This window comes from Rhineura floridana, chromosome 5 (genome assembly GCF_030035675.1).
Source record: "Rhineura floridana isolate rRhiFlo1 chromosome 5, rRhiFlo1.hap2, whole genome shotgun sequence".
NCBI lineage: Eukaryota > Metazoa > Chordata > Lepidosauria > Squamata > Rhineuridae > Rhineura > Rhineura floridana.
The window spans coordinates 101,202,369-101,229,640 of NC_084484.1; the positions used below are offsets into that span (position 1 = coordinate 101,202,369).

At 39.9% G+C, this 27,272-nt stretch overlaps 1 protein-coding gene across 1 annotated transcript in view; it reads right to left on the bottom strand.

Annotated features, from left to right (window-relative positions):
• Nucleotides 1-27,272, bottom strand: part of CLIC6 (chloride intracellular channel 6) — a 41,228-nt gene that overhangs the window by 9,085 nt on the left and 4,871 nt on the right. Inside the window, exons 2-4 of the mRNA XM_061629475.1 lie at nt 6,008-6,117; nt 1,302-1,427; nt 972-1,078 (exon numbers count right to left, since the gene is read on the bottom strand). Of these exons, the coding sequence (XP_061485459.1) occupies nt 972-1,078; nt 1,302-1,427; nt 6,008-6,117 (343 nt within the window). The remainder of the gene's footprint in view (nt 1-971; nt 1,079-1,301; nt 1,428-6,007; nt 6,118-27,272) is intronic.

Here is a 27,272-nt window from a genome sequence, read left to right on the forward strand (position 1 = left end):
AAAATTCCCTTTCACACTGCAGTACCTCTTGTGTTCAGGAACAGCAGCTTTTTCAGCTGATATACCGGCATTTCTCGCAATGGTCTTTCACACGGCTTGTTTTCATCCCTCACTCATGCACACTGTTCCTCACTGTGTAGGAGGTCTAAGATCTCGTCCCATCATCATGCAAGCCCTCTCCCTTTAGGAGCTGACTTTTTAAATTGTTTTAGTTGTATCAAGACAGGGGTGTGTGTGGGAAATGCTGCTGCTCTCTGTGCCAATGCCAGAATACCGGTATAGCGTTTGTCAGGCAAAAAAACCCCAAACTCTGCTTGACTAAAGGGCGGGAATGCACTGCATGCTGGAATGCCTGTCATGTGAGCAGCTGCAGCTAAGTGAAAACTCCAGCTTTCTTCCAGGTTCCCAGCCTAGTTAATGGATTATTTCTGGTACCATTTATCAAGGAAATTTGCACTAAACCTCCACTACATTCCACTAGAATTCTGGAGCTAGCTTGTGTGTCGTGTGAAAGTTCAAATATAATGTGCAAATTACCAGGTAAGAAATCATCAGAATAACAGGATAAAGTGCAGTGTGAAAGCACCCAGAGTTACATGCCAGTGCAAATCTATCTGCCTGTTTTCTTCTCCTGAACTGCTTTGCCAGTGTGGGCAGGTGAGATACCATCAGAGAAAGAGGAGAGGGAGAAGAAAACATACTGTGTTTAGACAAACTATAACTTTCATCTGCAGAAGAACACTCCTTTCATCAGTATCATTTATTACTCCAGCGGGCATTGCACCAATCACCATCCTCAGTCATCTCAGATATATTTACACGCCTAGCAACAAATATAATGGAAGAGACATAAACTGTCATGCTCACAGACCTAGAATCAAACAGTCAAAATGAATGTGGGCATACACAGGTGAGCAGCCATAGGCATGTCATTTGTCAACAGTAACAATACAAAGTTTTTAAGTACTTACTTTCATTGGCATCTTTCCTTGTGTTTTTTATGAAAGCAGAAAATTTAGCAAACACATCATTTCCTGCAGAGTAAGATTCCAGATGAATTGGTGCGAGTTTGGGATATCTGAAGAATTTAAGAGAAGAATTTATTCGTAACTTATTTCCCAACATTTTACTTAGGAGAGTCCTGACTGGACTCATATTTCTATAAGACTTAGCTATGTTAGTCATGACTCTCAACCGCACATTAACCATCTTAAGGTTTTCCATGGCATGGTCACGGACACCCACTGATCTAAAAGAACAGCTGGTGGTTCCACTGAATCCAGTACAGCAAAGTACAGTACCTTGGAGGTGCTAATTTTTCTTCCAAGAATTCCTCAATTTTATTCACATCTATTTTCACATCACCATCAAAAGTCATAAATGGAGGATTTGTTCCTGGAGCTAACTTCTGTAGGTCTGCAGGCTTCCTAAAATGAGACAAACATCCTTTTTGGAAGAAACTTATCCAATCATGCATAATCCTTGTACTTTTAAGTTAGCTATCTATTTTGGCATTAAAAATACTGATTTGTCTATATAACAGACTAAGGTTTCATTCCTGTACTCACTCACTTGAACTCAGTCAGGCTTACTTCTGAGAATATATGATTAGAATTGCTCAGCGCTTCATACTACTTCAGAGTTAGATTTGGAGCACTATATAATCAGATTTTCTGGAGAAAATCAAGTGTGCTTAAATTCTTTACTGAGAACTTCAGAGAATTGGTCTTCTCTGTTTCATTTTCTTGGATTGCATCATGTATGAGAAAAATTCAGTTTGTGTCTCAAATTCTTGTTACTTTTTATCTATAAAATAGGGACCCAGACAATTATAACATTTGCTTCAACCAATTTTGAGTAGTTAATCATTTTAAATGGTTGTTTTGTACTGTTATTAATTTTTGTAATATTTTTATATTGCTGAACACTGCTCTGATATTTTCTTAATACTTTTATAAACAAACAAATATTGCAACATGAACTAAGGTGCTACTCCAGTTGGAATCAGTGGGACTTAAGTTAGTCATAACCAACTTGTTCCATTGATTTCAACGGTATAGGCAGAGCAATCCAAACCACAGGAAACCAGCATAATTTATACCAGGGTGAATTATTTCAGTTTAATTTACCCCATTCCAAACTCTGTTCAGGAACAGGGCTAGCTGAGTCAGCCTAATCCTGGCAAACAGAAAACAAGCCTTTAAAATAATTTGACTTGCACCATTCTTTTTGCTAGTGTAATGTCCACTGGGTTGCTAGGTCATGTGACCAAGCTGAACACAGTTAGGAATTTGTTGTTGTGTTGTTGTTGTGTTGTTATTGTTGTTGTTGTTGTTGTTGATGATGATGATGATGATAATGATAATAATAATATCCTGCCTTTCATCCCAGAAGGAACCCAGGGCAGCAAACCAATGACCAAACACTGAAAACATATATAAAAATCTTAAAAACAAAACATCTTACAATCTTTAAAACAAAACATCTTTAAGAATGTTTTTTAGAAAACAAATAAGGGTAAGTCTTCCCTTGCCCCATTCCACCTCTACCAACTTCTTCAGAACATCCCTTTTTCAGGATCTAACCTGGCCTTGGCAGCCAGTTTTAAATGAGCCCCAGCTGAGCTGGCTGAGCCGAGATAGAGGTACTTGAGCCTAAGATCTACTTATTCCAAACTCCACTCATCCCAGTGGATCTTGGGTTTGGATTGCTTCCTAAAGCATGACTAACTTAGTCTGGATCCAAACCAAAGCTAGCAGCAACTTTCATTCTCAGAACTATGCAGCTCACATTCCTAGCTCAGTTTGTGGGGAAATTGAAAGAAAACATTCAATTCAAGTACCCCAATCTGCAGAGCGGAGTTTTTGATTGATAGCTGAAAGAGTAAAGAAACTTAAGATTTATTCCTACAAAGAGGCAAAATCATACATGCTGAATCAGCCATGTGGCCTGCACTCAGGGAGCCATTGCTAATAAAATGAGAACAAAGACAGGAACAGAAGGGAGGAAAGAGAGGAGCAAAGCCTGCAAAACAACAAACACTTTACAGGAGGAATCAGCACAGGGAAGAATAGATTGCTTTTCTGTCTGTCGCCCAGCACTGGTTCACTTGTAAAACTCATTGGTGCTTTACTCGCAACACAGAGAACCCACTGAATGCCCTAAAAACAGGAGCTGCCCTATTCTTGGCAATGTTTGTTCTTTCTTTCATAGTTTTATATACCATGCTTCTTCCAAGATGGGATGAGAACACAGGATAGCTCACAACATAAAATATGCAATATAGAAAATAATATTAAGATATACAGTAAAACAGTCTAAAATCAAAATCACAGACAGAATTCCTCACTGCAGAAGGAAATGGGTTAGCCCTGCTCATTCATAGCTCAGTGAAACTATGAAGCAAGTAGGCCTGATGCATCAACTCTGGGGAAAGTTTTGTATGTGGGGCAATAGTATACCTTTAAAATAAGAGGGTAGTTCTTGTTTGCAGGCTTTTCTGTGGGTGCCCTGGAATTGCTAGACTGAAGAGTTGACTTGAGAGTAGTTTCTCTTGGCTTTCTGCAGAGTGACCCAAGAACAAGGCCCACTTAGTTCAGTTGCACTGGGGCCAGTGCCTGCAAGGGGCCCTCTTGTCTTCATTGCTGGCATAAGCAGCAGGTGAACCTACTGCACATGGTCAAGTTGGGCATCAGCCATGACCTCATCATCTATGACGATGATAGAGGACCAGCCTGCAGCTGCTTCTCAGAATTATTAAGCGCAAGGGTGCAGACACAGGATGATGCTGAGTTGTGCATACATACACCACACAGTCAGTAAGATGCTGGGGAGCAAGTGGCAGAAGCAGCAGCTGCAGGAAGATAGAAGTGTGCACACATACTGCACACCAATAGAGGAGCTTCTATTTCCTTTTTCTTTCTTCATCTCTGCTAGGAGGCATAGCCAGACATACCTCACTGTAGTATCCCATTCACACAACAACCAGTTAGTTGTGGTGGTGCTTAGGGCAAGATATTGCAGATTTGTGCTTCCTGTGCAGGATAACTTTTTTCCCCAAGATGTCTTGAAAGCTTTTTTTAAAACTGTTTTTAAAGATGTTTTAATGTATTTTAAAGCCTGCTTTTATGATGTTTTAAAGTGTTTTTAGTGTTTTTGTTTGCTGCCCTGGGCTCCTGCTGGGGGGAAGGGCGGGATATAAATCAAATAATAAATAAAATATTCTTCACTTCCTCACCATAAGGAGCACCCTTATTCTGGCACTGGCACTTCATTGATCTGTCTCCCTGACATTTAACACAACAGCATCCTTTGCTTATGAGAAATATGTGCCTTGAACAAAAGAGGGGCATGGGCAGCTTACAGATTGCCAGTGGGAAAGTGGGGCAAAAGAAATGTGGAAGTAGTATTGTTATTAGTGGAGTAGGCTCAAGACAAAACAGAAATTCTGGGGCTGTGTGCATTTTTGTCAACATGGTTTGATTAGTGAACTGCATCACAAAATTCGGATATGTGCAAATTTCAAAGGATGGCTGTATTTTAGTTATATTGTTTTGGAAAGTGTGAATTTGATATATTTGTCCTGCCAGCCAACTGCAGCCACAACTCTGTCCATTTGCATACCCCAGCGAAATTCCATATTCTTTTGTTTAAACGTTCTGGCCTTTCCCCACATCTCTGCTGGAATGTTTATTGCCCCTACTGGGGTAGGAGTGTCTTCATCACTACATTGGCATTGCTTCTCGTTTCCCTGCATTCAGAGGAATGTGGTGGAGGTAATGCCTGTCTCTTGCAGTCAGCCAACCAGATTTCATAGTTTCCTCTGCATTTGAGTCTCCTTCAATGAAGTGAATTGCTAAGAGGATGGCGTGCTACTGCCTCCAGCCTCAATGAATCAGAATAGAAATAAAGTGGGTGAGGGGAGAAACAGAACAAAAACAGAGACTGAAGAGGAAAAGGAGGGAGATACGAGGTGGAAATGGAGAAAGACCTGTGGGGTAGAGAAAACAGAAAAGAGGGGGACCAGGAATGGAGGTACAATAAAAATGGTAGTGGTGCAAGAAAAGGAGATGGGGCGCTTAGTGGCACAGCACATGCTTGGCATGCATACGGTCCAGGTTCAATCACAAATCTCACCAGGTCAAGGACTCATGGAGAGCTGCTGTCAGTCTCAGTAGACAATGCTGGGCTATGCAGATCACTGCTCTGACTCTATATAAGTCAGTTTCATATGTTCATATCTGCTCAAATAGAAGGGTAACTGAGAAATGGGGACGTGGACACCTTTGGGTAGGGAAACAGAAAACAGGAAGTAAATCATAGATGAGGATGCCCATCAGTTATGATACACTGAGAGAGGAGTATAAAAAAAGAGACAGAGTTAGCAAAGAAAGGGGTTCAGAAAGACCTGTGATAAGGTAGAGAGAGAGAAAGGCTTTCCCACAAATTTTAAAGTAGCAATGTGGGCATATTGGGTTATTAAAAAAAGGATAAGTAAATTCCCTTTAATGTGGAATTCACTGCCACTTGAAATAAGTCATGCTTCAACAAATATTATTTCAGATGCATGCTAAAGACCTCTTTATTTACCCAAGGCTTTTCTGAATGAATTTTTAAATTGTCTGCTGATCACCCTCTACAATAGTAGCCACCTAAATAGATCTGCTAGTGCAAGGATTTCCACTTGTGCAAGGGAACTTCCCCTCCCTCTCCTCTCCCCGCACGCCAATCTGCTCCAGAGGGTTGGGAGAACCCCCAGAAGAGCTTCAGGGGTATGTTGGAACATGGGGGGAGGAAAGGGAGCGGGAGTTCCTTTGTGCGGCCAAAAGTCCTTGCACTAGTGGATCTATTTGGGTGGATACCATCCCTGGTGTTGTACTATTGATTTAACTGTATAGTTTTGGTGTAGATTTTATATTTGGTTTTGGTTTTCAGTACACCATTCTGACATTTTATAATGTGAGTGATTTATATATGTATTAAAAAAGGAGAATAACCTATAACTCACCGTTTCAAATCCACAGTTGTCACATTAAATATAACACCCTTTAACCAGAGAATCATGAAGAGGCGCTGAGAAAATGGACAGTTTCCAATACTTTCCCCATCACTTCCAGCCTAAAACAAATAACATTAATTTTTAATTAAACTATTGACATTAGTGTGAAGATGATCACTCACTGTTGAGAAAATGCATAAACTTCAGGCCTGCAATAAGCAAATGCAATCTCATTGAAATAATTTATTTCAAGTATTTCAGTGCAGTTTCTTTCCACACTTCTTTCAGCCATGCAGTGATAGAACAAGAATTATTTTATTTTATTAACTTCTGCCAGTCTTACATAGATGTTTCTGTCAGAAAAAGGTAGCAACCCAAGATGACTCTGATAAATCAAATAGTCAGGATTTTTATCTGTTTTTACTGATCCAAAGGTTATTGATTCAGCTTTGGATTACAGCATTATTTTTTAAAAAGAATTCCTCTTCAAGTCAATTGCCGTTTCTTGTTTACTTACACATGGTAGAAAAAATGTAAAATCCCATAACTTAAAGCTGCATCTCCACATCTGCAATCCACAATGAACGAGGTGTCCCATTAAATTTGTTACCTGCCCTTTCCAAGCAGGTTCCAGGGTGGGATACAACAGTTTAAAATTCAATATTAAAAATAATTAAAATAAATTAAAATCACAGGAATAGGTAGGTCCCAAAAACATACATCTCAGTTGTCAAAGGCCAGTCTAGGTGCATCTTCAGCATTTGCCAAAAACTAGTGCCAGATGTATCTCTGTAAGGAGGAATTCCACAACTTAGAGGCTGCCACAGAGAATGCTCTTTCCCAGGCCACCATCCACCAAATTATGTGAATGATGGAACTACCAAGAAGGCCCCCTATGCTGAACTTAACACCTGAGAGGGCTCATAAGGAAGGAGATGGTCTCTCAGATATTTGGGGTCTAGGTTGTTTAGGGCTTTAAAGACTAGAATGGACTATTCTGGTGTTAAGAGTTTTATGAACTTCAAGTTATATCAATAAATACTTTCTGCAATAAAGTAGCAGCTAATGTAGAATTTTAGTACAAGTTAGTAATTGTGAGGCTCTACTAAGCCTGGCATTGTGCCCTATTAGAAAATAGATTAGAGGAACCATTGACACGGCACGTTCTGAAGGTGGCTGTGAGGTGTATGCATAGGTTGAAGAAGTGCCCGTGTTTGAATTTCAGTGCACAGGCACCTCTCAAGGCAACATGCACTTCACTGCGCCACCAACTCTGAAGAGAGTTGCTCAATGCAGCAGAGTTCATTGGAGATAGAAAACAATATGAAAGAGAGTGGTGTTTATCTTAAACAAAATAAACTCATTTTATTAAGAAAGAACACATGGATAGGAAAGTCTAATCATCTACACTAGCTGAATTCAAAAGGCAGGCAGAGAGAGAAGATTGTGGGAAGGAGGAGAAACTGGAAGTGATGATAGCCCTGAGAATATCAATCTAACCAATCTGAGGCATGCTTACTTGAAGAAAGTAACAAGGAGAGAATTCAAGCAGGGGCCCTTTCAACTAATGGTCAATAGACTCAGAGCACACAATGAGACAATGCATTGATTGAAGTGAAACTTCCAACACCCCTTCTCAACAAACTCAGTCCATGGTGGGCAGCTTTGTGACAGTACCCTGATACATTCAACTCCCAGTCACAACTGGCCAGCTTCTGACATGCCTCACAGTTCTGAAGCTGACAGGAGTTTACAAAACTGGAGAGAGAGAAGCAGTAAAATGGAGTTCTCCATGCACTGAATTTCTCATTTATAGCACGCCAATTTGGTCACTGCAGATTGCCTTTTACTGTGATCATTGTTCTGACTGTGTTAGTGGTGACATCCATATTTTTGATGAACCTGGGATTAGCTGAGCATGCATTCTGGCACATCAGAAACTGTCTAAGATAGTTAGTTCTAAGATAGTTCATGCTACTTACTGTGTTACTCAAGTAAACATGGACTTAGTGGCAACCTGTATTTTTGATAAATCCCTTACAGTGCAATCCTATATATGCGTACTATATAGGACAGGAACTGTGGTAGAACACATGCTTTGTATGCAGATGGTATGCAGTTCAATCCCTGGCATGTCCAGTTTTTGTAGCTTGTTATCATTACTTGGTGAGAGATACTCTGCCCATGGTCAGGGATTATTACTCAGCCATGGAACTGAAGCTATGATGGGCCCCTGGCTCAAATTAAACCCTTATATTTGCTCATGTGGCAGAAAAAATATTTATTCCAATTTTAGCAAAGTAACTTATTTGATTTTTGAGAGGCTGAATAGTTTTTCTTTAAAACCACAACAGTGTGCAACCAGAAGCAAGTGTTTCCTTGATCTTTTAAAAAACTTTGATATATTTGGTGTTTGGGGTTTGCCAAAAGTTATTTCTAGTCCTAAAAATGCATGAAATGTGATGTTATGCCATGTGACTTAATTTCTAAATGGGAGATGCTAGGGTTTAATTTTGACTGGAAGTTATGCTCATGTTTCTCAGCATGGAGAGCTTAATAAGTTGTTGTAGAAGTTTGGATGAGGGCAAGGAAATGGGATTTAATCACTGCAGCCCCAACTACTCAAACAGTCACCAACTGCAGACAATGAGCATTATAGTTGCAACAGCAAGGAACAAATTGCCTCATCGCTATTCTTCATTTATCTATTCTACAATGGATAAAACGTTTTGAATAGTATGTAACAGCCTTCCCCAACCTAGTGCTTTCCAGATGTTTTAGACTACAATTCCCATCAGCCCTAGCTGATACAGTCATGTTGTAATCCAAAACATCTAGAGGGTATCAGGTTGGGAAAAGGAGTTATATGAATACCAGGCACGGGAAGGGAGAACTCTACAGGTCTGCTTTAAAGCTGTAATTTATATTAGCCTCTCTGAAAGTCTATTGTCAAAAGAGCTGAATATAATTTTTTCTAAATTTACAAAGAGGTAAGGCATCTTTTTTGCAGGTGGTAAGAATGAAAGGTCTAACACCGATAATGGAAGAATAATTATCACAATGGCTTCCGCCTTCAGAGCACTGCTGTACAGCAATTCAAAAATTAGTATGCATACTTGGCTAATATGAATTTCAAATTTACGAGATAGATACTTTTGGTGTTATTTTTCTTTTTAAATCTGATTTAAAAAGACAGCGCTATATGCAACAAAATTGGGAAATATGTTTGTCTCTTTAATTACTTAATGGCTAGTGGTTTACAGTGATTGCATCTATCTGGTCTGTATCTCTCTTCCCTGCTAGCATGCTGAGGAAACAAACCATGATCGGTGGCTTAGTGTTATATTTGAACCAGAGATCATGGTTTCGTTTGCTTCCAGCTAGCCATGACCTGTACCCAAGGTTTGTTCTCAGCTTAATCATTATAGTTTGTTGGAATTAAGCAAGTCACAATCCCTGATTTTTGGATGTAATGGTAAACCAGGGATTGTGGTTTGTTTCCTCCCTGTGTGAGCGGGAAGGAGACAAGCAGTCCAGAAAAGCAGATGCACAGTAAATGTTACCTGTAGTTTACTGTGATATGTGAAATGGGCCATTATTTTCCCATAAACCACTGTTAATGGCATGCATTACTGCAAAGTGCAAAGAACCTAAAAACATTCTAGATTCACTGGGCAGTATCCCATCAGCACAAGGATTTCTACTGGCACAATAGGTCTCTCCCTAAAGGTGGGGGGCACCTTTGCACCCCACACCCTCCCCAAATCTGCCTTGGGGGATCCCTAGAAGAGAACTGAGGGGCACACAGGGGGAGAAGAGGAGGGGAATCCTTTTGCACAAATGGAAATCTGTGACTAAGCATTACTTTGGATACAACTATATCTACATGCGAACTTAAACTAGTTTTGACTCTCAGAATTGTCATGGCATTCAAATAGGAATTTGTTGGATTGTACATGGTATGATTTAAAAAGACAGGAAAGACAGAAATACATCAGAGCAATATCCTTCCTGAAAAATGTTCTTAAATCTTTTCAAATAATCTCATATTGATTCTTTGTCAGGTTTAGTATTCAGAGCACAGAACTTTACAATCAAAATTAAATGGATTAAAGAACTTCACAGTCAAGATCCTGCTTCCTTTAAATATAAAGGTTTAAAGCTTGGCTTGCTCTAACAATTCATTTTGCTAAAGGTAAAGAATTATAGGCCAAAGGCCAACTTGATTTTTCTCTAGTCACCTTGGAGACTGTAAATTTCAGAGTCAGAATCATCAATCTACTATCTAGGCCACCATGCATAGTTGAAGTATGTGTTACCATGACAAATGCAGACAAAAGTAGTCAACTGATTCATCAATTCATTTCTAAATTTCAAAGTCAAATAACCTACAATCTAGTTATTCATTCTGATTCTGCATCACTTGTCAATAAAATGTCTTCAGTTCACCTCCTAAATAGGAGGTGCTTGGATACAACTGTTCTCCATTTCTGTGGCATGAACTTCAAAAATGCACTACAGCCTGCCTCAACCTTGCACACCATAGATTTTTCATAGCAAAGTTTCTACATATGACATCAGGTGTGAGTCAGGTGGGTATGGTTTGGGAAAAATGCCCTCATGGGCCAAATTGGGACTGGCACCAGCCAAAATTTGGCCTGCAACCCAGAGGTTCCCCATCTCTTGTTGTATGTCATTAATCTGATTCAGTGACTGGCTATGTGCACTGTAGGTGGAATTCTGTGTGTGAAAACTGGCACAGGGTGCATTTGGTGGGGGTAAACAAGAGAACCAGTGTGGATGGGTGGGTGTGTAATTAATTGTTTATCTGTCCTTTCAGCCAGTAATTGTTGTCTGCTTCTGGATGCTAATGTGAATGTGCAGTCCCATCCATTTATCATGATTGGAAGTAGTCACACAACACCCTTTGGCATGTGGATTCAAGACTCAAGGCATCCCTTGATTATGTCTCTGGGTGCAATTATGGAACAGCAGTGGATAAGTGGTTCCAAGAAAATTTACCATTATTAAACTGCAGTCTGCAATCATTTAGATTTATTTGGTAAGGGTGCTACTAGCATCTACAGGAATTCTATACTGTAATGAGTTTAGGAGTATCACCAACATGTCTCCTATAAAGTTGTGTTTTTAAAAAGGGAAACAATCCAGTCAAAGTTAAACAAATTAATCTAATTTATTTCAGTTGAAGAATTTAAATTTCTCCCACTGAAATAAATTTGATTTAAGCATGCTTAACTGCAGCTGGATTGTTGAACTACAGCTCAAAAGTTTTCTGCATGGTAGAACAGCACTTTAGTTTTTTCAGGACTTGAAAACCCTATGTTCATTTGGTAATTTAATGTGTAAACACTGTTTAAATGTAAATGTACTGCCTTCAAGTCGGTTCCAACTTATGGCGACCCTATGAATAGGGTTTTCATGAGGCTGAGAGGCTGTGACTGGCCCAAGGTCACCCAGTGAGCTTCATGGCTATATGGGGATTCGAACCCTGGTCTCCCAGGTTGTAGTCCAACACCTTAACCGCTATACCACACTTAACACCTGGATTTTGTAGAACTGTGCCACCTAGTGGTGCTATAATATCTGGAATTTGCTATATAGGATAACTTTCATGGCAACTTTCATTGTGGAGAAAAGCATCTTAAGATGTTAAACTTCATGTCTAAAGTTTCAGATTTAAGACTTGAACTCAAGGCTTAAACTTAATATTGCTGTTAATTAATGTTGCTTGCTATGTTATGTGGATTGCTTTTTTCCCTATTGTAGATTTTTTATGTCCTTGAACATTTTTTAATGGAAAGATGGGATATAAATGAAATCAATTATTTAATTACATATACTGCATATATGTACAATTTCTAGATTATATCCACAGGGTTTTTTCTTTTTGTTTTGTTTTCACCTTTTTCATAAATTCTTGAATGGTACAGTTAGGGGATACAGGCTGGCAACATACATGCTCCTGCTTGTAACAGGTCCCCAAAAGGTGGGGGGAGCTCCTTTTCCTTTTCTTGGACAATATAAGCAACATGCCCCCAATACAACTTGTGTCTGCCCCTTCAGCTTGCGAGACAAAAATCCCTCTCTGTGACTCACCTGGTCTTAATCACTGGCTAAATATATACACCTAATGGAAAATAGAGGTAAATTTCTGCTACAAACTTCACAGTATTTTTCATTATTATTTTCATCTCTACTTTCATATTTTAAAAAAATTCAAACAAGTAAAAGCCTGACACAGAATGCTATGTTGTTGCATATGGTAGCTTGCAATTTTGGTTACTGTGTATTCTCCTTTAGAGGTCACTGGATTAAAAAGGGTGATAGTGTAGCCTTCTGAGTTGTGGCCTCTGTGAAATGCCTTCCCTTGTGAGGCAAGATCAGCCCCGTCTCTTCCCATTTATAGATGACTGCTGAAGACTCGTCTTTTTATACAAGCATTTGGTTAAATTTCTACCATTTATACCATTATACTGATGTTTTTTAGGATTTTATTGATTTGTGTATGCATGAGGGGTTTTTTGTATGTTTTTGCATTTTTAAATCTCTGTGCGGTTTTATATATACTTTGTATTTTTAAATCTATGTAATCCACCTCAGGACCTGCATTCCAGGTGAGAGGCACATTAAAAAAAATATTATTATTATATTCTTAGCATACATGGATCAAAACGGAATTGTTCTTCACTATATGTTCTGCTGAGATATTCAGTTCTTTCTGTGTATTTCTTAAATTGAGTAGAACAAGGTCAGAAGTACACAAGCAACAAATCAAATTCTATTTGCTATTTATCCTTTTACAAGAATTATGGTTTCAAGATGCCAGTGCTATTTCTAATCCGTATTTAATAACATGGCAGGAGACCAGCTGAACATTGTGCATCAATAAGAAGGGGGGGGGAGCCTTTGTAGCCTTGTTAAATTCTTAACTGGAATTATTTTAACAAAAGGCCATTATATTCTGGAACACATTATAGGGCTGGGAAAAACAGATTAACTGGTATCTTAATTACACATCCTGTTTATAGTTTAACATATGATACTTCACATTTTATATATTATTTCTCACTCCTTCAAAATAAAAATCTATAACGTACCATGAAGAAATATTTTAACAACATGAGAGGGTGTTGGGAAAGCAGCAGTGATTAGATGGAGAAGGAAGCAATCTAGCAGTGATAATCCTAATTCCTGCTTTGGGGCCAAATGCTGAAGTTAAAACATGAAAAGGATTGTTCTCTCCTTTGTGGAGAGGATTTTTTAAAAACAAATTAAGACAGAAAATACCTTAGGTACATGTTGCAAATAAAGGACTTCAATAAATGCAAGTGACCACTCTTTGTCATGACAAATTTAAATCTTGGTAAAAGAGTTTGAAAATTAGAACCAAAAAGATCAGTAGTAGATTAGCAAAAAGAGCACAATAAAATTATGGCGGTATAACACCACCACAGCACAACTTCACTGTCAGTGGGGCCAAAACTGGCCAGTGTTGGGGTCATGTCAGGAGAGGAGCAGAATTTAGATGGAATCTAAAACTCCCTGGGTGGGATTCAATGTTAGTCCTACTCAGAGTAGACCTATTGAAGTTAAGAGACATAACTTACTTCAGTTCATTAAGTAAACAAAGGTGCTGAGTGCTGACATTAAAGGGGCCAAAATGGGCCATTGAGAAACAAGGAGTAAGTATCAGAATGCTCAGGGCAACCCCAGGCTTTCTATGAGTATCCACCCCCTCCTCCCAAAAAATTAAAAGCCCAAATTAAAAGCCCAAAGGGGAGTGGGAACCCAAAAACCATCCTATGGGGAGTGGAAATTCTCAGCAGCCATGGAATGCAAAATTTGGCTGGGAGTACGGGTAGAATGGCCTACTGGAGAAAGGCATGACTAGCTGGTTAGAACTCTAGGTAAGAATACCTTGCACCATTTTGTTGCTGGTTTGCAATATTATATTGGCAAAAGAGATGGAATCAATGGAGAGCCAAAACACACTGCCCCCCTTTTCCCACTCAATTCACATTCTCACTATAGCTTCCAATGAACTCTACACTCAGTCACAGACAGCTAGGTATATAAGCAGCTGACATGGCCCCATGCAATGCACACTTAGCACAGAAGTGTTAACTGTATTGCTAGAAACTATGGTGAATGGAACATGGTGAAAAGAGTGAGCAATTTGTATGAACAGTCTGGTCCAGCACAAATACAGGAGGAGCACATTGCTAACGCCTCTGTGTCCCAAACACTCACAGGTATCCCACCTCAGGTCTCTCTACGCAGAGCTGGTGTCAGAACTGAAGCATTTGCTGGTTTCCATGAGCCCCAGTATGGTCCACCCAGACTGATGCTTTGCCTCCTTCCGCCCAGCACTTGCCACCACTTAGGTCCCCCAGCAGCACTACTGCAGTCATCAGCTTCAATTTCCCCATTGTTTGTGGGCTTACCCAGCAGGGTAATGAAATGGACCAGGAGCTGAGCGGCCTCCAAGAGGCTGCCCATTGCAGTGCTGGGTTAGCATGAGAGCAAGCATGAATGAGGGGATGGGACGATTGGCCTTTCGTAAGCTGGCTTACTTGGCAGCGGCTCTGTAATGGGGTGGGGATCACTCCATTACAGCCTATTACTATTAATAATAATTGTTGTTGTTGTTATTTATTAATCACCTACCACATATACATTTCAAAGTGATGTACCAAATAGTAAAAACAGCTAAAAAGTAATTAATAGCAGCACAAAAAAGTAAAGAAGATTAATTTTAAAAACACAAAATGGACACCCATAGCAGACATCTATTCATCCAGCTGGGCAAGCTTGTCAGGACAAAAATGTTTTCAATTGTTTTGTGAAAATGCAGATAGTGGGTGCCTATCCAGCTCTACGGTGTCCACCAATGGCAGCCTGTTAAGGGTCCCCCAAAATCTGGAGCTGTGCCTGTCTCCATATACACAAACATCCAATAAGATTATCACGTTCATTCTGCCAGCTGTAGATGCAAGAACAAAGCACCCCATACAAGTAAGCAGTAGCAGACAATGTGGTGAGGCTGTGCTGCATACCTGACCTCCCTCCATCTGAATCAGAATGAAGAGGAGAAGGGGCAAGGCAGCAGCAAGGCCATTGTGATGTAAAGTGCACTGGATTGGCTCCACTGGCGCATTTGCATTGAACCAACCTCGGCATTGCCTCATCCCTCCCCCTCTCCATCATACAGCTTTAACTCAGCCAAAGGAAGGTCAGGTGAGCAGTGCAGGCCCACCATACTGTACACTACTGCAAGTTAGCAAGGTAAAACAAATTCCATGCTTCAAAGTAAGACTGATGAAAATGCCTCCCATGTCCACCCTCACAACTGTCACCCTGCAATATAGAAAAACTGTATTGGTTAAAGACCAACTTGTATCTTCTAACAAATCCTCCCTCCCTCCCTCAGCAACTAGCCATAGTATTTTCCACACAGGAGATACAGGGTAAGTATACTGTTGTGTGCCTCCCCAATCTCTGAGCGGTGAGATTTCCGGGGTCCCTGTGCTCCTCCAGGGTTTGGTTTCCTTTGGGAAGAAGGTCAGCGGAGACTGCGGCGTCTTTATGAAATATGGTTTATTTATTTACACACATTCCAAACTGAGCTTAAGATAGAGGGGGTTCAAGGCATCAGCACTCCAATATCCAGCTTTTCCATCAAGCTTACAGGAGGCATCCTATGGCCATGATGCAGAGAGCCAGCCTCTCTGCCTGCCTCCAGTCTCCAAAACATTCTCTAGACCAGCCTTTCTCAATCAGTGTGCCTCCAGATGTTGTTGGACCACAACTCCCATCAGCCTCAGCCAGCATTGCCAATGGCTGAGGCTGATGGGAGTTGTGGTCCAACAACATCTGGAGGCACACCGGTTGGGAAAGGCTGCTCTAGACCATCTTAAACTACCAAACTCTCCTGGGCTCCAGGGAGGGTGCTCTCCTGAAGAGTTTCAGTGACAAAGGGGTCTTCCTGGCCCATTCACCAGTTGCTGGGCAACCGATAATTCCATTATCCTACCTGGCCACTCTATTTGTTTAACAAAGGAGAGACTCATCTGACCAGCAGAGTGAGTTCCTCATTCCAAATCAGAGGCTGGAAAGGGGACCCACAAGAATCATCCATCCCAACCCCCATGCTCATAACAATACATTGAGCAGAAAGGGGAACCTGGATGCCACATAGCCTATTCCAACCATTGCTTCCACTGGCTCACCATTCACCATCCCTTTTGCTCTGGAAGATCACAACCTGGAAACATGGGGCAGAACAAACAGACACTGTACACAGAGTTCCACTGCAACTGCCCACAGAGGAGGAGCAGTAAGTATCATCTCAGTGACTATTTTTTCTCCCACAAAAGGAGAAGGAAGATTGAGGCAAGAGCACTGGAAAAGTTCCTGGGTAGTAGTATTTTCTCTCTCTAGACTCACTCACTCATTCACTGATGAACATCAAACGTTCAAGCTTGCCTGGAAGCTGTATCCTCAAATCTACAAGTCACTTAAAAATGGTAACCATGTTAGTATTTATTTATTTGATTTATATCCTGCCCTTCCTCCCAGTAGGAGCCCAGGGGAGCAAACAAAAGCACTAACACCAAAACATCATAAAAACAGACATTAAGATATATTACAGCAACTTATGGCGACCCTATGAATAGGGTTTTCATGAGGCTGAGAGGCTGTGACTGGCCCAAGGTCACCCAGTGAGCTTCATGGCTATATGGGGATTCGAACCCTGGTCTCCCAGGTTGTAGTCCAACACCTTAACCGCTATACCACACTTAACACCTAGATTTTGTAGAACTGTGCCACCTAGTGGTGCTATAATATCTGGAATTTGCTATATAGGATATGATTGGTGATTTGTCAGTTTTTATATTGTCCATTAAACCTAGAACTTCCTCTCTCGTTACCACTGTGTGTCTCAGTTCCTCAGAATCCCTTCCTGCAAATGTTAGTTCAGGGATCTGCCCTATATCTTCCACTGTGAAGACAGATGCAAAGAACTCATTTAGCTTCTCTTCAATCTCCTTATCATTCTTTAGTACACCTTTGACTCCCTTATCATCCAAGGGTCCAATCGCCTCCCTAGATGGTCTCCTGCTTTGAATGTATTTATAGAATTTTTTGTTGTTGGAAGATTTTTGTTAAAAGAAAGATGGAAGCAATACACTGAAGAACTCTATAAAAGAGATGCAAGGATGACAGATTCATTCATGGAGGAACCATATGATGAAGAACCAGAAATTTTAGAATGTGAGGTAAAAGCTGCTCTTAAAATACTTGGAATAAACAAATCACCGGAACAGATGGCATACCAATAGAGTTGCTACAAGCTACTGAGACCGAATCTGTCCACATTTTGACAAAAATTTGTCAACAAATATGGAAAACTAAGCAATGGCCCACAGACTGGAGGCGTTCAATATATATCCACATTCCAAAGAAAGGAGATCCCAGGGAATGCAGTAATTATCGAACTATTGTCTTAATATCCCATGCTGGGAAAGTAATGCTCAAGATTCTACAACAAAGGCTCTTACCATATATGCAGCAAGAAATGCCTGATGTCCAAGATGGATTTAGAAAGGGAAGAGGCACCAGAGATCATATCGCAAACATACGTTGAATAATGGAACGGACCAAGGAATTTCAGAAGAAAATCACCCTGTGCTTTATAGATTACAGCAAAGCCTTTGATTGTGTAGATCATGAAAAACTATGGAATGCTTTAAAAGAAATGGGGGTGCCACAGCATCTGATTGTCATGATGCGCAACCTATACTCTGCACAAGAGGCTACTGTAAGGACAGAATATGGAGAAACCAATTGGTTCCCAATCGGAAAGGGTGTGAGACAGGGGTGTATTTTATCACCCTATTTGTTTAATGCTTAATGATATGCAGAACATATCATACGGAAAGTGGAATTGGACCAAGATGAAGGAGGTGTGAAAATTGGAGGGAGAAATATCAATAATTTAAGATATGCAGATGATACCATACTACTCACAGAAACCAGTAATGATTTGAAACGAATGCTGATGAAAGTTAAAGAAGAAACCACAAAAGAAGGACTACAGCTGAACATCAAAAAGACTAAAGTAATGACAACAGAAGATGTATGTAACTTTAAAGCTGACAGTGAGGACATTGAACTTGTCAAGGATTATCAATACCTCGGCACAGTCATTAACCAAAATGGAGACAATAGTGAAGAAATCAGAAGAAGGCTAGGACTGGGGATGGCAGCTATGAGAGAACTAGAAAAAGTCCTCAAATGCAAAGATGTATCAGTGAACACTAAAGTCAGGATCATTCAGACCATAGTATTCCCGATCTCTATGTATGGATGTGAAAGTTGGACAGTGAAAAAAGTGGATAAAAGAAAAATCAACTCATTTGAAATGTGGTGTTGGAGGAGAGCTTTGCGCATACCATGGACTGCAAAAAAGACAAATAACTGGGTGTTAGAACAAATTAAACCAGAACTGTCACTAGAAGCTAAAATGATGAAACTGAGGTTATCATACTTTGGACACATCGTGAGAAGACATGATTCACTAGAAAAGACAATAATGCTGGGGAAAACAGAAGGGAGTAGAAAAAGAGGAAGGCCAAACAAGAGATGGATTGATTCCATAAAGGAAGCCATAGACCTGAACTTACAAGATCTGAACTGGGTGGTTCATGACAGATGCTCTTGAAGGTCACTGATTCATGGGGTCGCCATAAGTAACCGACTTGAAGGCACATAACAACAACAAATGTGTTCTATGTGGGCCGGCCCTTGAGGTTAGCCTGGAAGCTGCAGCTGGTGCAAAATGTGCCAGCCAACATGTTACCCCACAGCTGAAGGAATTGCACTGGCTGCCCATTAGCTACTGGGCCAAGTTCAAGGTTCTAGTTTCGGTGTGCAAAGCCCTATGCAGCTTGGGACCAGGATACCTGACAGATCGTCTTACTCCTTATATACAAAGTTGATCACTACTCTCTGCAGGTGGGGGCCTCCTGCAGATACCATTTTTTTAGGAGGTCTGTTCCACACAATGTAGGAAGCAGACCTTTAGTGTTGTGGCACCTACCCTTTGGAATTCCCTTCCCATAAATACTAGACAAGCACCATCTCTGTTATCTTTTCAGCACCTATTGAAGACCTTCTGCTTTCAACAAGCTTTTTAAGTAGAGACCTTATCCCTGTGCTGGAATTACTTTTAGATGTTTTTAAAGCTTTTTTAAAAAGATGTTTTTAATTATGTTTTGTTATAATATGTTTTAAAGACACTTTGATTTAATATGTTTTTAAAGATGTTTTGTTTTAATGTTTTAAATTCTTCTGTTTTTAAGATGTTTCAGATTGTTTTTAGTGTTTTTGTTTGCCATCCTGGGCTCCTTCTAGAAAGAAGGGAGGGATATACATTTAATAAATAAATAAATAAAATAACAGTGGAGGAAAAAGAAGATGAAATATTTTAGCTGCTTCCCAGGAGAACACTACAGAGACTACGTCAATTCCTTAAAAAAATAGATTTTGCCCAACAAAGTGTTTGGATTGGCTGTGAGGAAGTAACTTTTCCTTCAGAAACTTATTCATAGGTATATTTCAAGAGAAATTCCAGAGACCACTAAGTAAGGGGTCAAGTGTTTATGCTTTCCTTATGCAAGTTGAAAAATGATTACGGGTTGTATCCAACACTGCATAAACAGAGTTATGTTCATTCAACATGACTTGCACCCCCTGTACCCCCCGCCATAAAAGCTGCTCTAAGGGGTCCCCCAACCCTCAAGAGCAGGTTTTGAGGATGTGCAGATTGCTGCAGCAGGAAGAAGTCCCAATGTATGAGTGGAAGCCTCCCACCCACACAATGGCAGCATTGAATACAACTCTTTTCTTTTCTTTTTGAAAAGATAAATGAATGAATGAATAAATAATGTTGTAGGAATCAGCGACAGGAGCTTGATAACACAATCACTTGAACAGTTATGAAAGGAATTCATAATTCCAGTTTCTCCTAATCTGCATTAGAGGACCATAAATTTTTTGTATTTTTCTATACCGAAAGATCCTCCGTGGCGCAGAGAGGTAAGAGGTAACGCAGCCGAAAGCTCTGCTCACGGCCGGAGTTCGATTCGAACGGAAGGAGGAAGTCGAATCTCCGGTAAAAGGGGTCGAGGTCCACTCAGCCTTCCATCCATCCGTGGTCGGTAAAATGAGTACCCGGCATATGCTGGGGGGTAAAGAAAGGCCGGGGAACTGGCAATCCCACCCCATACATACGGTCTGCCTAGTAAACGTCGCAAGACGTCACCCTAAGAGTCAGAAACGACTCACACTATAAGTGAGGGGACACCTTCACCTTTACCTTTTTCTATACCAAAACTGCTTAAATGCTGAGTGTTTGTAAGGAGAGCCACAAAGAAAGTTTTTTTCGGTGTGTTTTTCATGCACAGTCACTTTCATCAGCTCAGTTCCAAATCATAACACTTTAATTTAAGAAATTATGATCAGCCTAAATTGTCCAATGTCCAAGCTAAATTCTCAGTAATCTAAAAACATAGTAAGTGTCTGTATAGCAAGTAAAATTATTTGCCCACTTAGTTCACTATGAACTATACAGATGGGCAGTTGCTCTCTAGGCTAGGGTTTCATACACATGTATTTCCCAACCCTACCTGAAGATGCCAGGGATTGAACCTGCAGCATTTTGTATACAAGGCAAGTCCTCTACCACTGAGCTATGATCCTTCCACAAACAGAACAATTGGTTTATATTTTGTGTCACTTTTCAAAGACTGCAATCCTAATTCCACTTACCAGGGAGTAAGCACCATTGGCTTCAGAGTAGAAACAGTTAGGATTACCCAGCAAGTCAGTGATGGTGTCTGTGTATGAACCTTTCTTTAATACATAGTAACCAACAGGAGTCACCAACGTGGCATCAGTGGACACAATGGTATCTATGAAACCTCTGAATCCCCTGGTTATGAGATGGTGAGGGTGGTTATCCTTTTCTCCCTTGAAAAGTGACACTCTTTCACAATTCCTCTTTCAGCTCTGTGAGGTTCTTAAGGCTCAGATTTATTCTGTTGGATCTATCTTCTACCCAGATCCCCTGGAAAGGCGAAGTTTGTGTGCATGTGCTTTCCCCCTTTCTTTGTCTAGGAGTGAGGCTAATGGGGGAGAGAATGCTCATGGTACTCGCTCAAAAATCCAAATGTGCCCAAGGGTGATTCCTTCAATAAAGTGAACGGGAGATGAATGCTTACCCTTTCTGTCTACCCTGTGGGCTGCTATAAACTCACTTTGACAGCCAGCCCAATTCCAGTGAGTAATAAATGACAGAGAGAAAACACACATGGTTTGGTCTACCTTCACAAGCAGCAGCTTGGGAACAACAACTGCAGCCACACTTCCAAATATGTGAATTCTCTTTTACCACTATTGGGCAAGAAACAAACTGTCATGCAACCAACAAGGTGCATCATCAATGGGTTTTAGGGGGTTGAGCTGAGCGGATGGAACCACTGCTGTTGCTTCTATGGATGTAAGGAAATGAGGTTAAAGGTAAATGAAATGTAAACAGAAAATGAAAAAAACAGTGATACTTTCCTACCATACCAACCACAACAAGATTCCTATGAGTAAGACAGACAACTCAGCATCCCACAACCAGACAGAATTCATAACCGAAAACCAAAACTAAAAAATTCCTGGCAGCCAGTCAGCCAAGGTCACAGAAATTCCCAAGCAGCACAACCTGACCCGGGGGCTGCAGTTAACGCAGAATGCTGCAGCATGGTCTCTGGCATGAGTGAGATCCTATCAGCACATAATACCTCTGCTCTGAAATCTGCATTGGTTGCCGATTTGCTACCAGGCCAAGTTCAAGGTGTGCTTTCCGTGTTATGGGTGCCACGTAGTACTTGTTCTGCTCTTGTAAGAAATCAGTCCTGTAATGTGGCAGCACCTACGTTTTGAAACTCCTTGCCTATTGACATTAGGCAGACACCTCTTTTCAGCATCTGCTAAAATCATTTTTGTTTAGACAAGCCTATCCAGGTATGTAGAAGTTATTGTGTTTTTAAATCTATTTTTAACTCATTGTTGGTTTTATTATTTTGAAATGTTTTTAAATACCTGTCTATCTTTTTTTGCCAATAATTTTATTGTTTTAATTCTTTCTGTAAACCTGAGATTTTTTTTACAATAAAGTGGTATATAAATGTTGTAAATAAAATACATAAATAAATTTTAGAGTCACTGTGGCCCTTGAGTCTCTTCCCACTTTTAGGAACAAAGGAATCTGCCTTATATGACTCAGGCCATTTGGTACCATGTAGCTCTGTACTGATGACATGGACATTGGCTCTCCAGGATTCCAGGCAATAGCCTTTTCCAGAGATTGAATTTTGGACCTTTGCATGCAAACCATGTGCCCTACCGCTGAGCTACAGTCCTGTTTAAAATGTATGTTTTAAAATTGTTCTTTTCAATTCACTCTTGAATGCACATCATACCTAGGGCAGATCCACATGATTCATTCAAAGCACATTCAACACGCATTTGAAGCACATGAATCCCATCACAGATTCATGGGAACTGTAGTTTGTTAAGGGTAAATAACATTGAGGAGGAAACTACACTTCCCAGGATTCTTTAGGGGAAGTAATGTGCTTTAAATGTGAGTTGGATGTGCTTTAAATGTATTGTGTGGATCTACTTAATAAATTTTGACTGCATGTAAATTGTTTTAATTAATTTTTCAAAATGGAAATGAGCTATAAAGTGTAGTGGGTTACTCACCATCTCTCAGCCTATATGATAAAAGCAACAGAGAACCATGACCACCCCAAGCAAGAAGGGCACACTTAAAATGTAGAGGAAAAAATCATCTACAACCATAGTGTGAAATCAAATACTTATTGGGACACAGTATGAAGAAATATTTATATAAGCATGACTATCAAATATGTTTATTATTTACACAACCTGTACAGATATTTATAGTGCAATCCTATGTTTGTTTACTCAAAAACAAGACCCAATGTATTTAATGGGTCTTACTCAAACAGGGAAATGTTCAGAGAGCTGCAGCCTCAGGTGCTAAGGAACTTGTTCTTTTAATAAGCCTTTTAAGTTGAAACCTTATCCCAGTCTGTGTCTGTGTTGGAATTGCTTTTTAATATGTTTTTTAACCTTTTCTTCTTCTTCTTTTAAAAAAAGATGTTTTAAAAGCATTTTAAAAATGTTTTAAAAGATGTTTTGTTTTAATGTATTTTAAAGTCTGTTTTTATGATGTTATAAAGTGTTTTTAGTGCTTTCATTTCCCGCCCTGGGCTCCTATTGGGAGGAAGGGTGGGATATAAATCAAATAATAAATAAATAAACTTCATTCACCCAACCGCCCAACTGTAAACCGCCCAGAGAGCTTCGGCTATGGGGCGGTATACAAATACAATAAATAAATAAATAAACCCAAAATTCAGAATCATGCCACTTTAAGCTGTTTTGCAACTGTTTATACTTGTTTTATGGTTATTGGATTTTAAAGGGATTTATTTCTTATTGTGAGCTGCCTTGGTTTCCAATCACCAACCCTACCTCACAGGGTTTTTGGAAAGAGTCCATACATACACACACACTACAGATATAAAAATACACCCCATATAATAGTTTATTGTCAAACCAGTTGGTCATTGCAGATCATTTTTTAGTTTCCTACATAATAAAAACTGTGATACCTAAGTAAGCCGTGCCGAATTGCTTTAAAAATAGGAATGGAAAGGGAGAGAAAGATTTACAATACAAACACAATTCTTTGCTATGTTCACTCACAAGTCCCATTAATTTACAGCACAATCCTAACCATGTTTACTCAAAAGTAAATCCTATTGAATTCAATGGGGTTTATTCCAAGTACATGAGATTAGCATTGCTTTACTCCCAGAAAATCAAGTATTGGATTAAAGTTTTCATATTGAGAAGATTATCAAAGCACTGCCCTCTTCAACAGCCCAGGGTTTGGCTCTTGCACACAAGAGGGAAAAAAGCCTGAAACCTGTATACCTACCCAATTTATGAGATTTTCAGATAAATGGGAAAACCACCATTTTCTGGCATTGCAATGAGGTCTAGGCACTGCCTGGAGGTCAACAAATCACAACCCTGGCTTCACTTATTGGCTACAATCCTGAAAGGGTGGGGTTAGAGTTATGAGCTGCTATAACAGATCTGTTAAACAGATTTAACAGTTGTGGGGAGCAGTGGCTGATGTTTTGGTGTATCTCTCAGGAACCAGACCACCTAGAAACTTAATTTTTTAACTGAAGCTGAGAGTCTGGAGATTAAGGTGAGTCATCCGGAGACCCGGAGAGCCCCCAAAAGTCAGAGTATCCAGCTGAAAACCAGACATCTGGTAACCCTATGAGTATCTGCCATTTTTCCATCAAGAGAGGCTACAAGCAACCTTACTCCTAAAATGACAAAGTGTTCATCTCAATCCCTATGGTTTATATTTAACTGCACTCTGTTGCCACAGTCTCACAGCAGAGAACATAGATTTGCCCTCAAAGCATTAGCAAATGTTCTGCTGCTCCCATAGTGATGTCCTGGTTTTGCGTTAAAAAAAATACAGTAACCTTAAGCAATCCTTAAAGGATCTGCTTTGTTATGTATAAGCATGCAAGCTTATCTGAACTTTCCCAAACTCCTTTAGTAGCAAAACAACTTTCTCATTTCAGTTAAGGAAATACTTGCATAATAAGGCAAAGAACCAGCATATCCATTTTTTTTACTTATCTGAAATTGTAGTACTGCAACAAAAGATGAAAAGCAAAAACTGATATAACTGATTTTCCCAGAGAGGATGACAATTAGGGAAATTATATTTGGGGGCAGGGAGAGATTCAGTAAAGCTTGTTAAATTTTAAAAGCATGCGGGCACAATAAAAGATGACTTAATATTAATCAATTTAGGCTGGAAATAAAAGATTTTCTATTATTAGGGTTTGTAATCATTTGAAATAATTGTTCTGTCCCAACTGGGCATTGTATTATTTGTTATACTAGCCCCTAATTTCCATATTTAGAATTTTTTTAATTTTTTCATTATTGATCTGTTAGGTATGGATCAAGCCTTAGTATGTAAAATATCTAACCTCCTCAGAGGAGGAAAAAAAACACCCTCTGGCCTTGCTATCTGACCTTGCTTTGTCTTTTTATATCACCCATACTTTTGTCTCATTCAGATTCAACCACCCATTAACCCTTCTTCTACAACAAAGTAATTGATCATCTATTTTTATAAGTTGTTTGGTAAAAAAAGTTAAAGATTGATTTACATGGAAGTGTGGACTGGATGGGAGTTTAAGCTGACTGGATAGATACACAGCATATGAGGCCAGAAATAATCTCACTGTAACAACTATGGAAGCAAAGGACTTCACTGGTTTAAAATGTCATTTGGATAAATATATAAAGGATATGATCTTGTGCTTCTTTTGGAACATTAGGGGATACACATACAAAAAAAAGTAGTGTGGAATTGCTCCAAATTTCTTTTATGATGCATTAGGATTTTCCCCACACTCTTATTCTGTTTTCAAAATCACTTCTGCTGATCATTGTTGCAGAAAAAGAATTGTTATTCAAAAATGTGAACATGAAGAACAAATAACCAAAAGCCAAAATAGACAAAAGAATTCTGATAAGCAGTAGCAGCCCTTTGTAGACACCCATGAGTTCAGGTAACTTACTACTCTCACAGATCAATAAATAATTAATCGTAATAGAGTGCAACTTCTTAGATTGAATGGATCTGTACATTTTCCTACTAACTGGAATCTCCTAGAACAGCATGAATATGCAAGTGTGCATATTTACAAGTTCTCTGCTGAAGCATCTGTCTCCCAGTTTATTTAACTTTTCAGAAGCAGCCTATCCAGCTCTTCAGGGACGTGGCCTGCGGAGGGGCGTAGCCTGAAGGGATCACAGAATAGGGGGTAGGGAATATCAGAGGTGTGTGTGGGGGGGTAAATATGATTCTACAAACCTGTCTTTCTGGTTTTCGGGTCTCCCCAGGCTACATTCTCCTCTAGCCCTTTTCTGCAGCCTCTGAAAGTGCTTTTGCCTGGCTGCAGCTGGTATGAGTCCTTGAACTTTGACAATGCCTTTTGCATGCCTGGATGGAGGATGGAAGTGTGCGTGCACATGTGTGTAGAAATAACTGATTTGAGTGTGGCTGGAATGTCGCTTACTGTAAATGTTACAGCTATTGTTCCACCCACTTTTGCCTCTGGATGCTATCTATCACTGGCATACAGTCCTCAGAAGATTGCTCATGTGGGAATGTGGCCCTTGAGCCTCCTTTTCTATGTCTATCTTTCTCCAGACCTGGGATGACAGTAAGCACCACCACAGGGCTGGCCCAAGAAAGACATTTTGCTGCCTGAGTTATGGAACAAATAACACCCCAACGTCCATCGCATGTACAGAAGCCAACCTGGCTGACACTTGACTCTTACTTCAACAATGGAAATGAGACCACCTCCTCCACTGCACCTGAGGGCAGGAGGCTAGTTTTGGGGGCACAGAGTTGGTCGTGTGTCTTGCAACATCCAACAAATAAATTAATTAAATAATAAACTCTTGTCACTGCTCCCTCCCTGAATCTTCCACCGGAGGCACTCACCTCATTCCCCCTAATGGTAGGGCCAGCCCTACATGACCAGCTGAGTTTTCCATCTTTGTTCTCATTTACTGGCCCACTGGGCTGCTGAAAACTTTTATATGGCTAACTATATATTACACATGTAAGGAAACCCACAGTGGGGAAATTGGGGTGGAAGAGTAATATTGAGCAGAGAAGCAGTGGGTAGGGAAAGAGTTAAGCACACATATTCTCATAGATTCTCTGCTCTATATTGCCCCCCAGCTATTTTTTCCCCACATATATGTGTGTAATGTATAGTGCCACCCTATATTTCACATGGGAAGAAGAAAAACCAGACAAATCTTGCAAAGTGTAAGTTACTATTTTAATTGTAAACCTGTGAGCAGGGCCTTTTTATTGTTTTTAATTAATGTGCAATCCCTAGTACATATTAGTTGTGTTATATAAATAAGAAATTATTATGAGGTTCTCTGACAGGTCTCCTCACTAACATTTTCATATATGAGATGTTTTCTACATCATGACAAGTTTTTGCCTGGATAAAAATGATAGATTCATCTATAG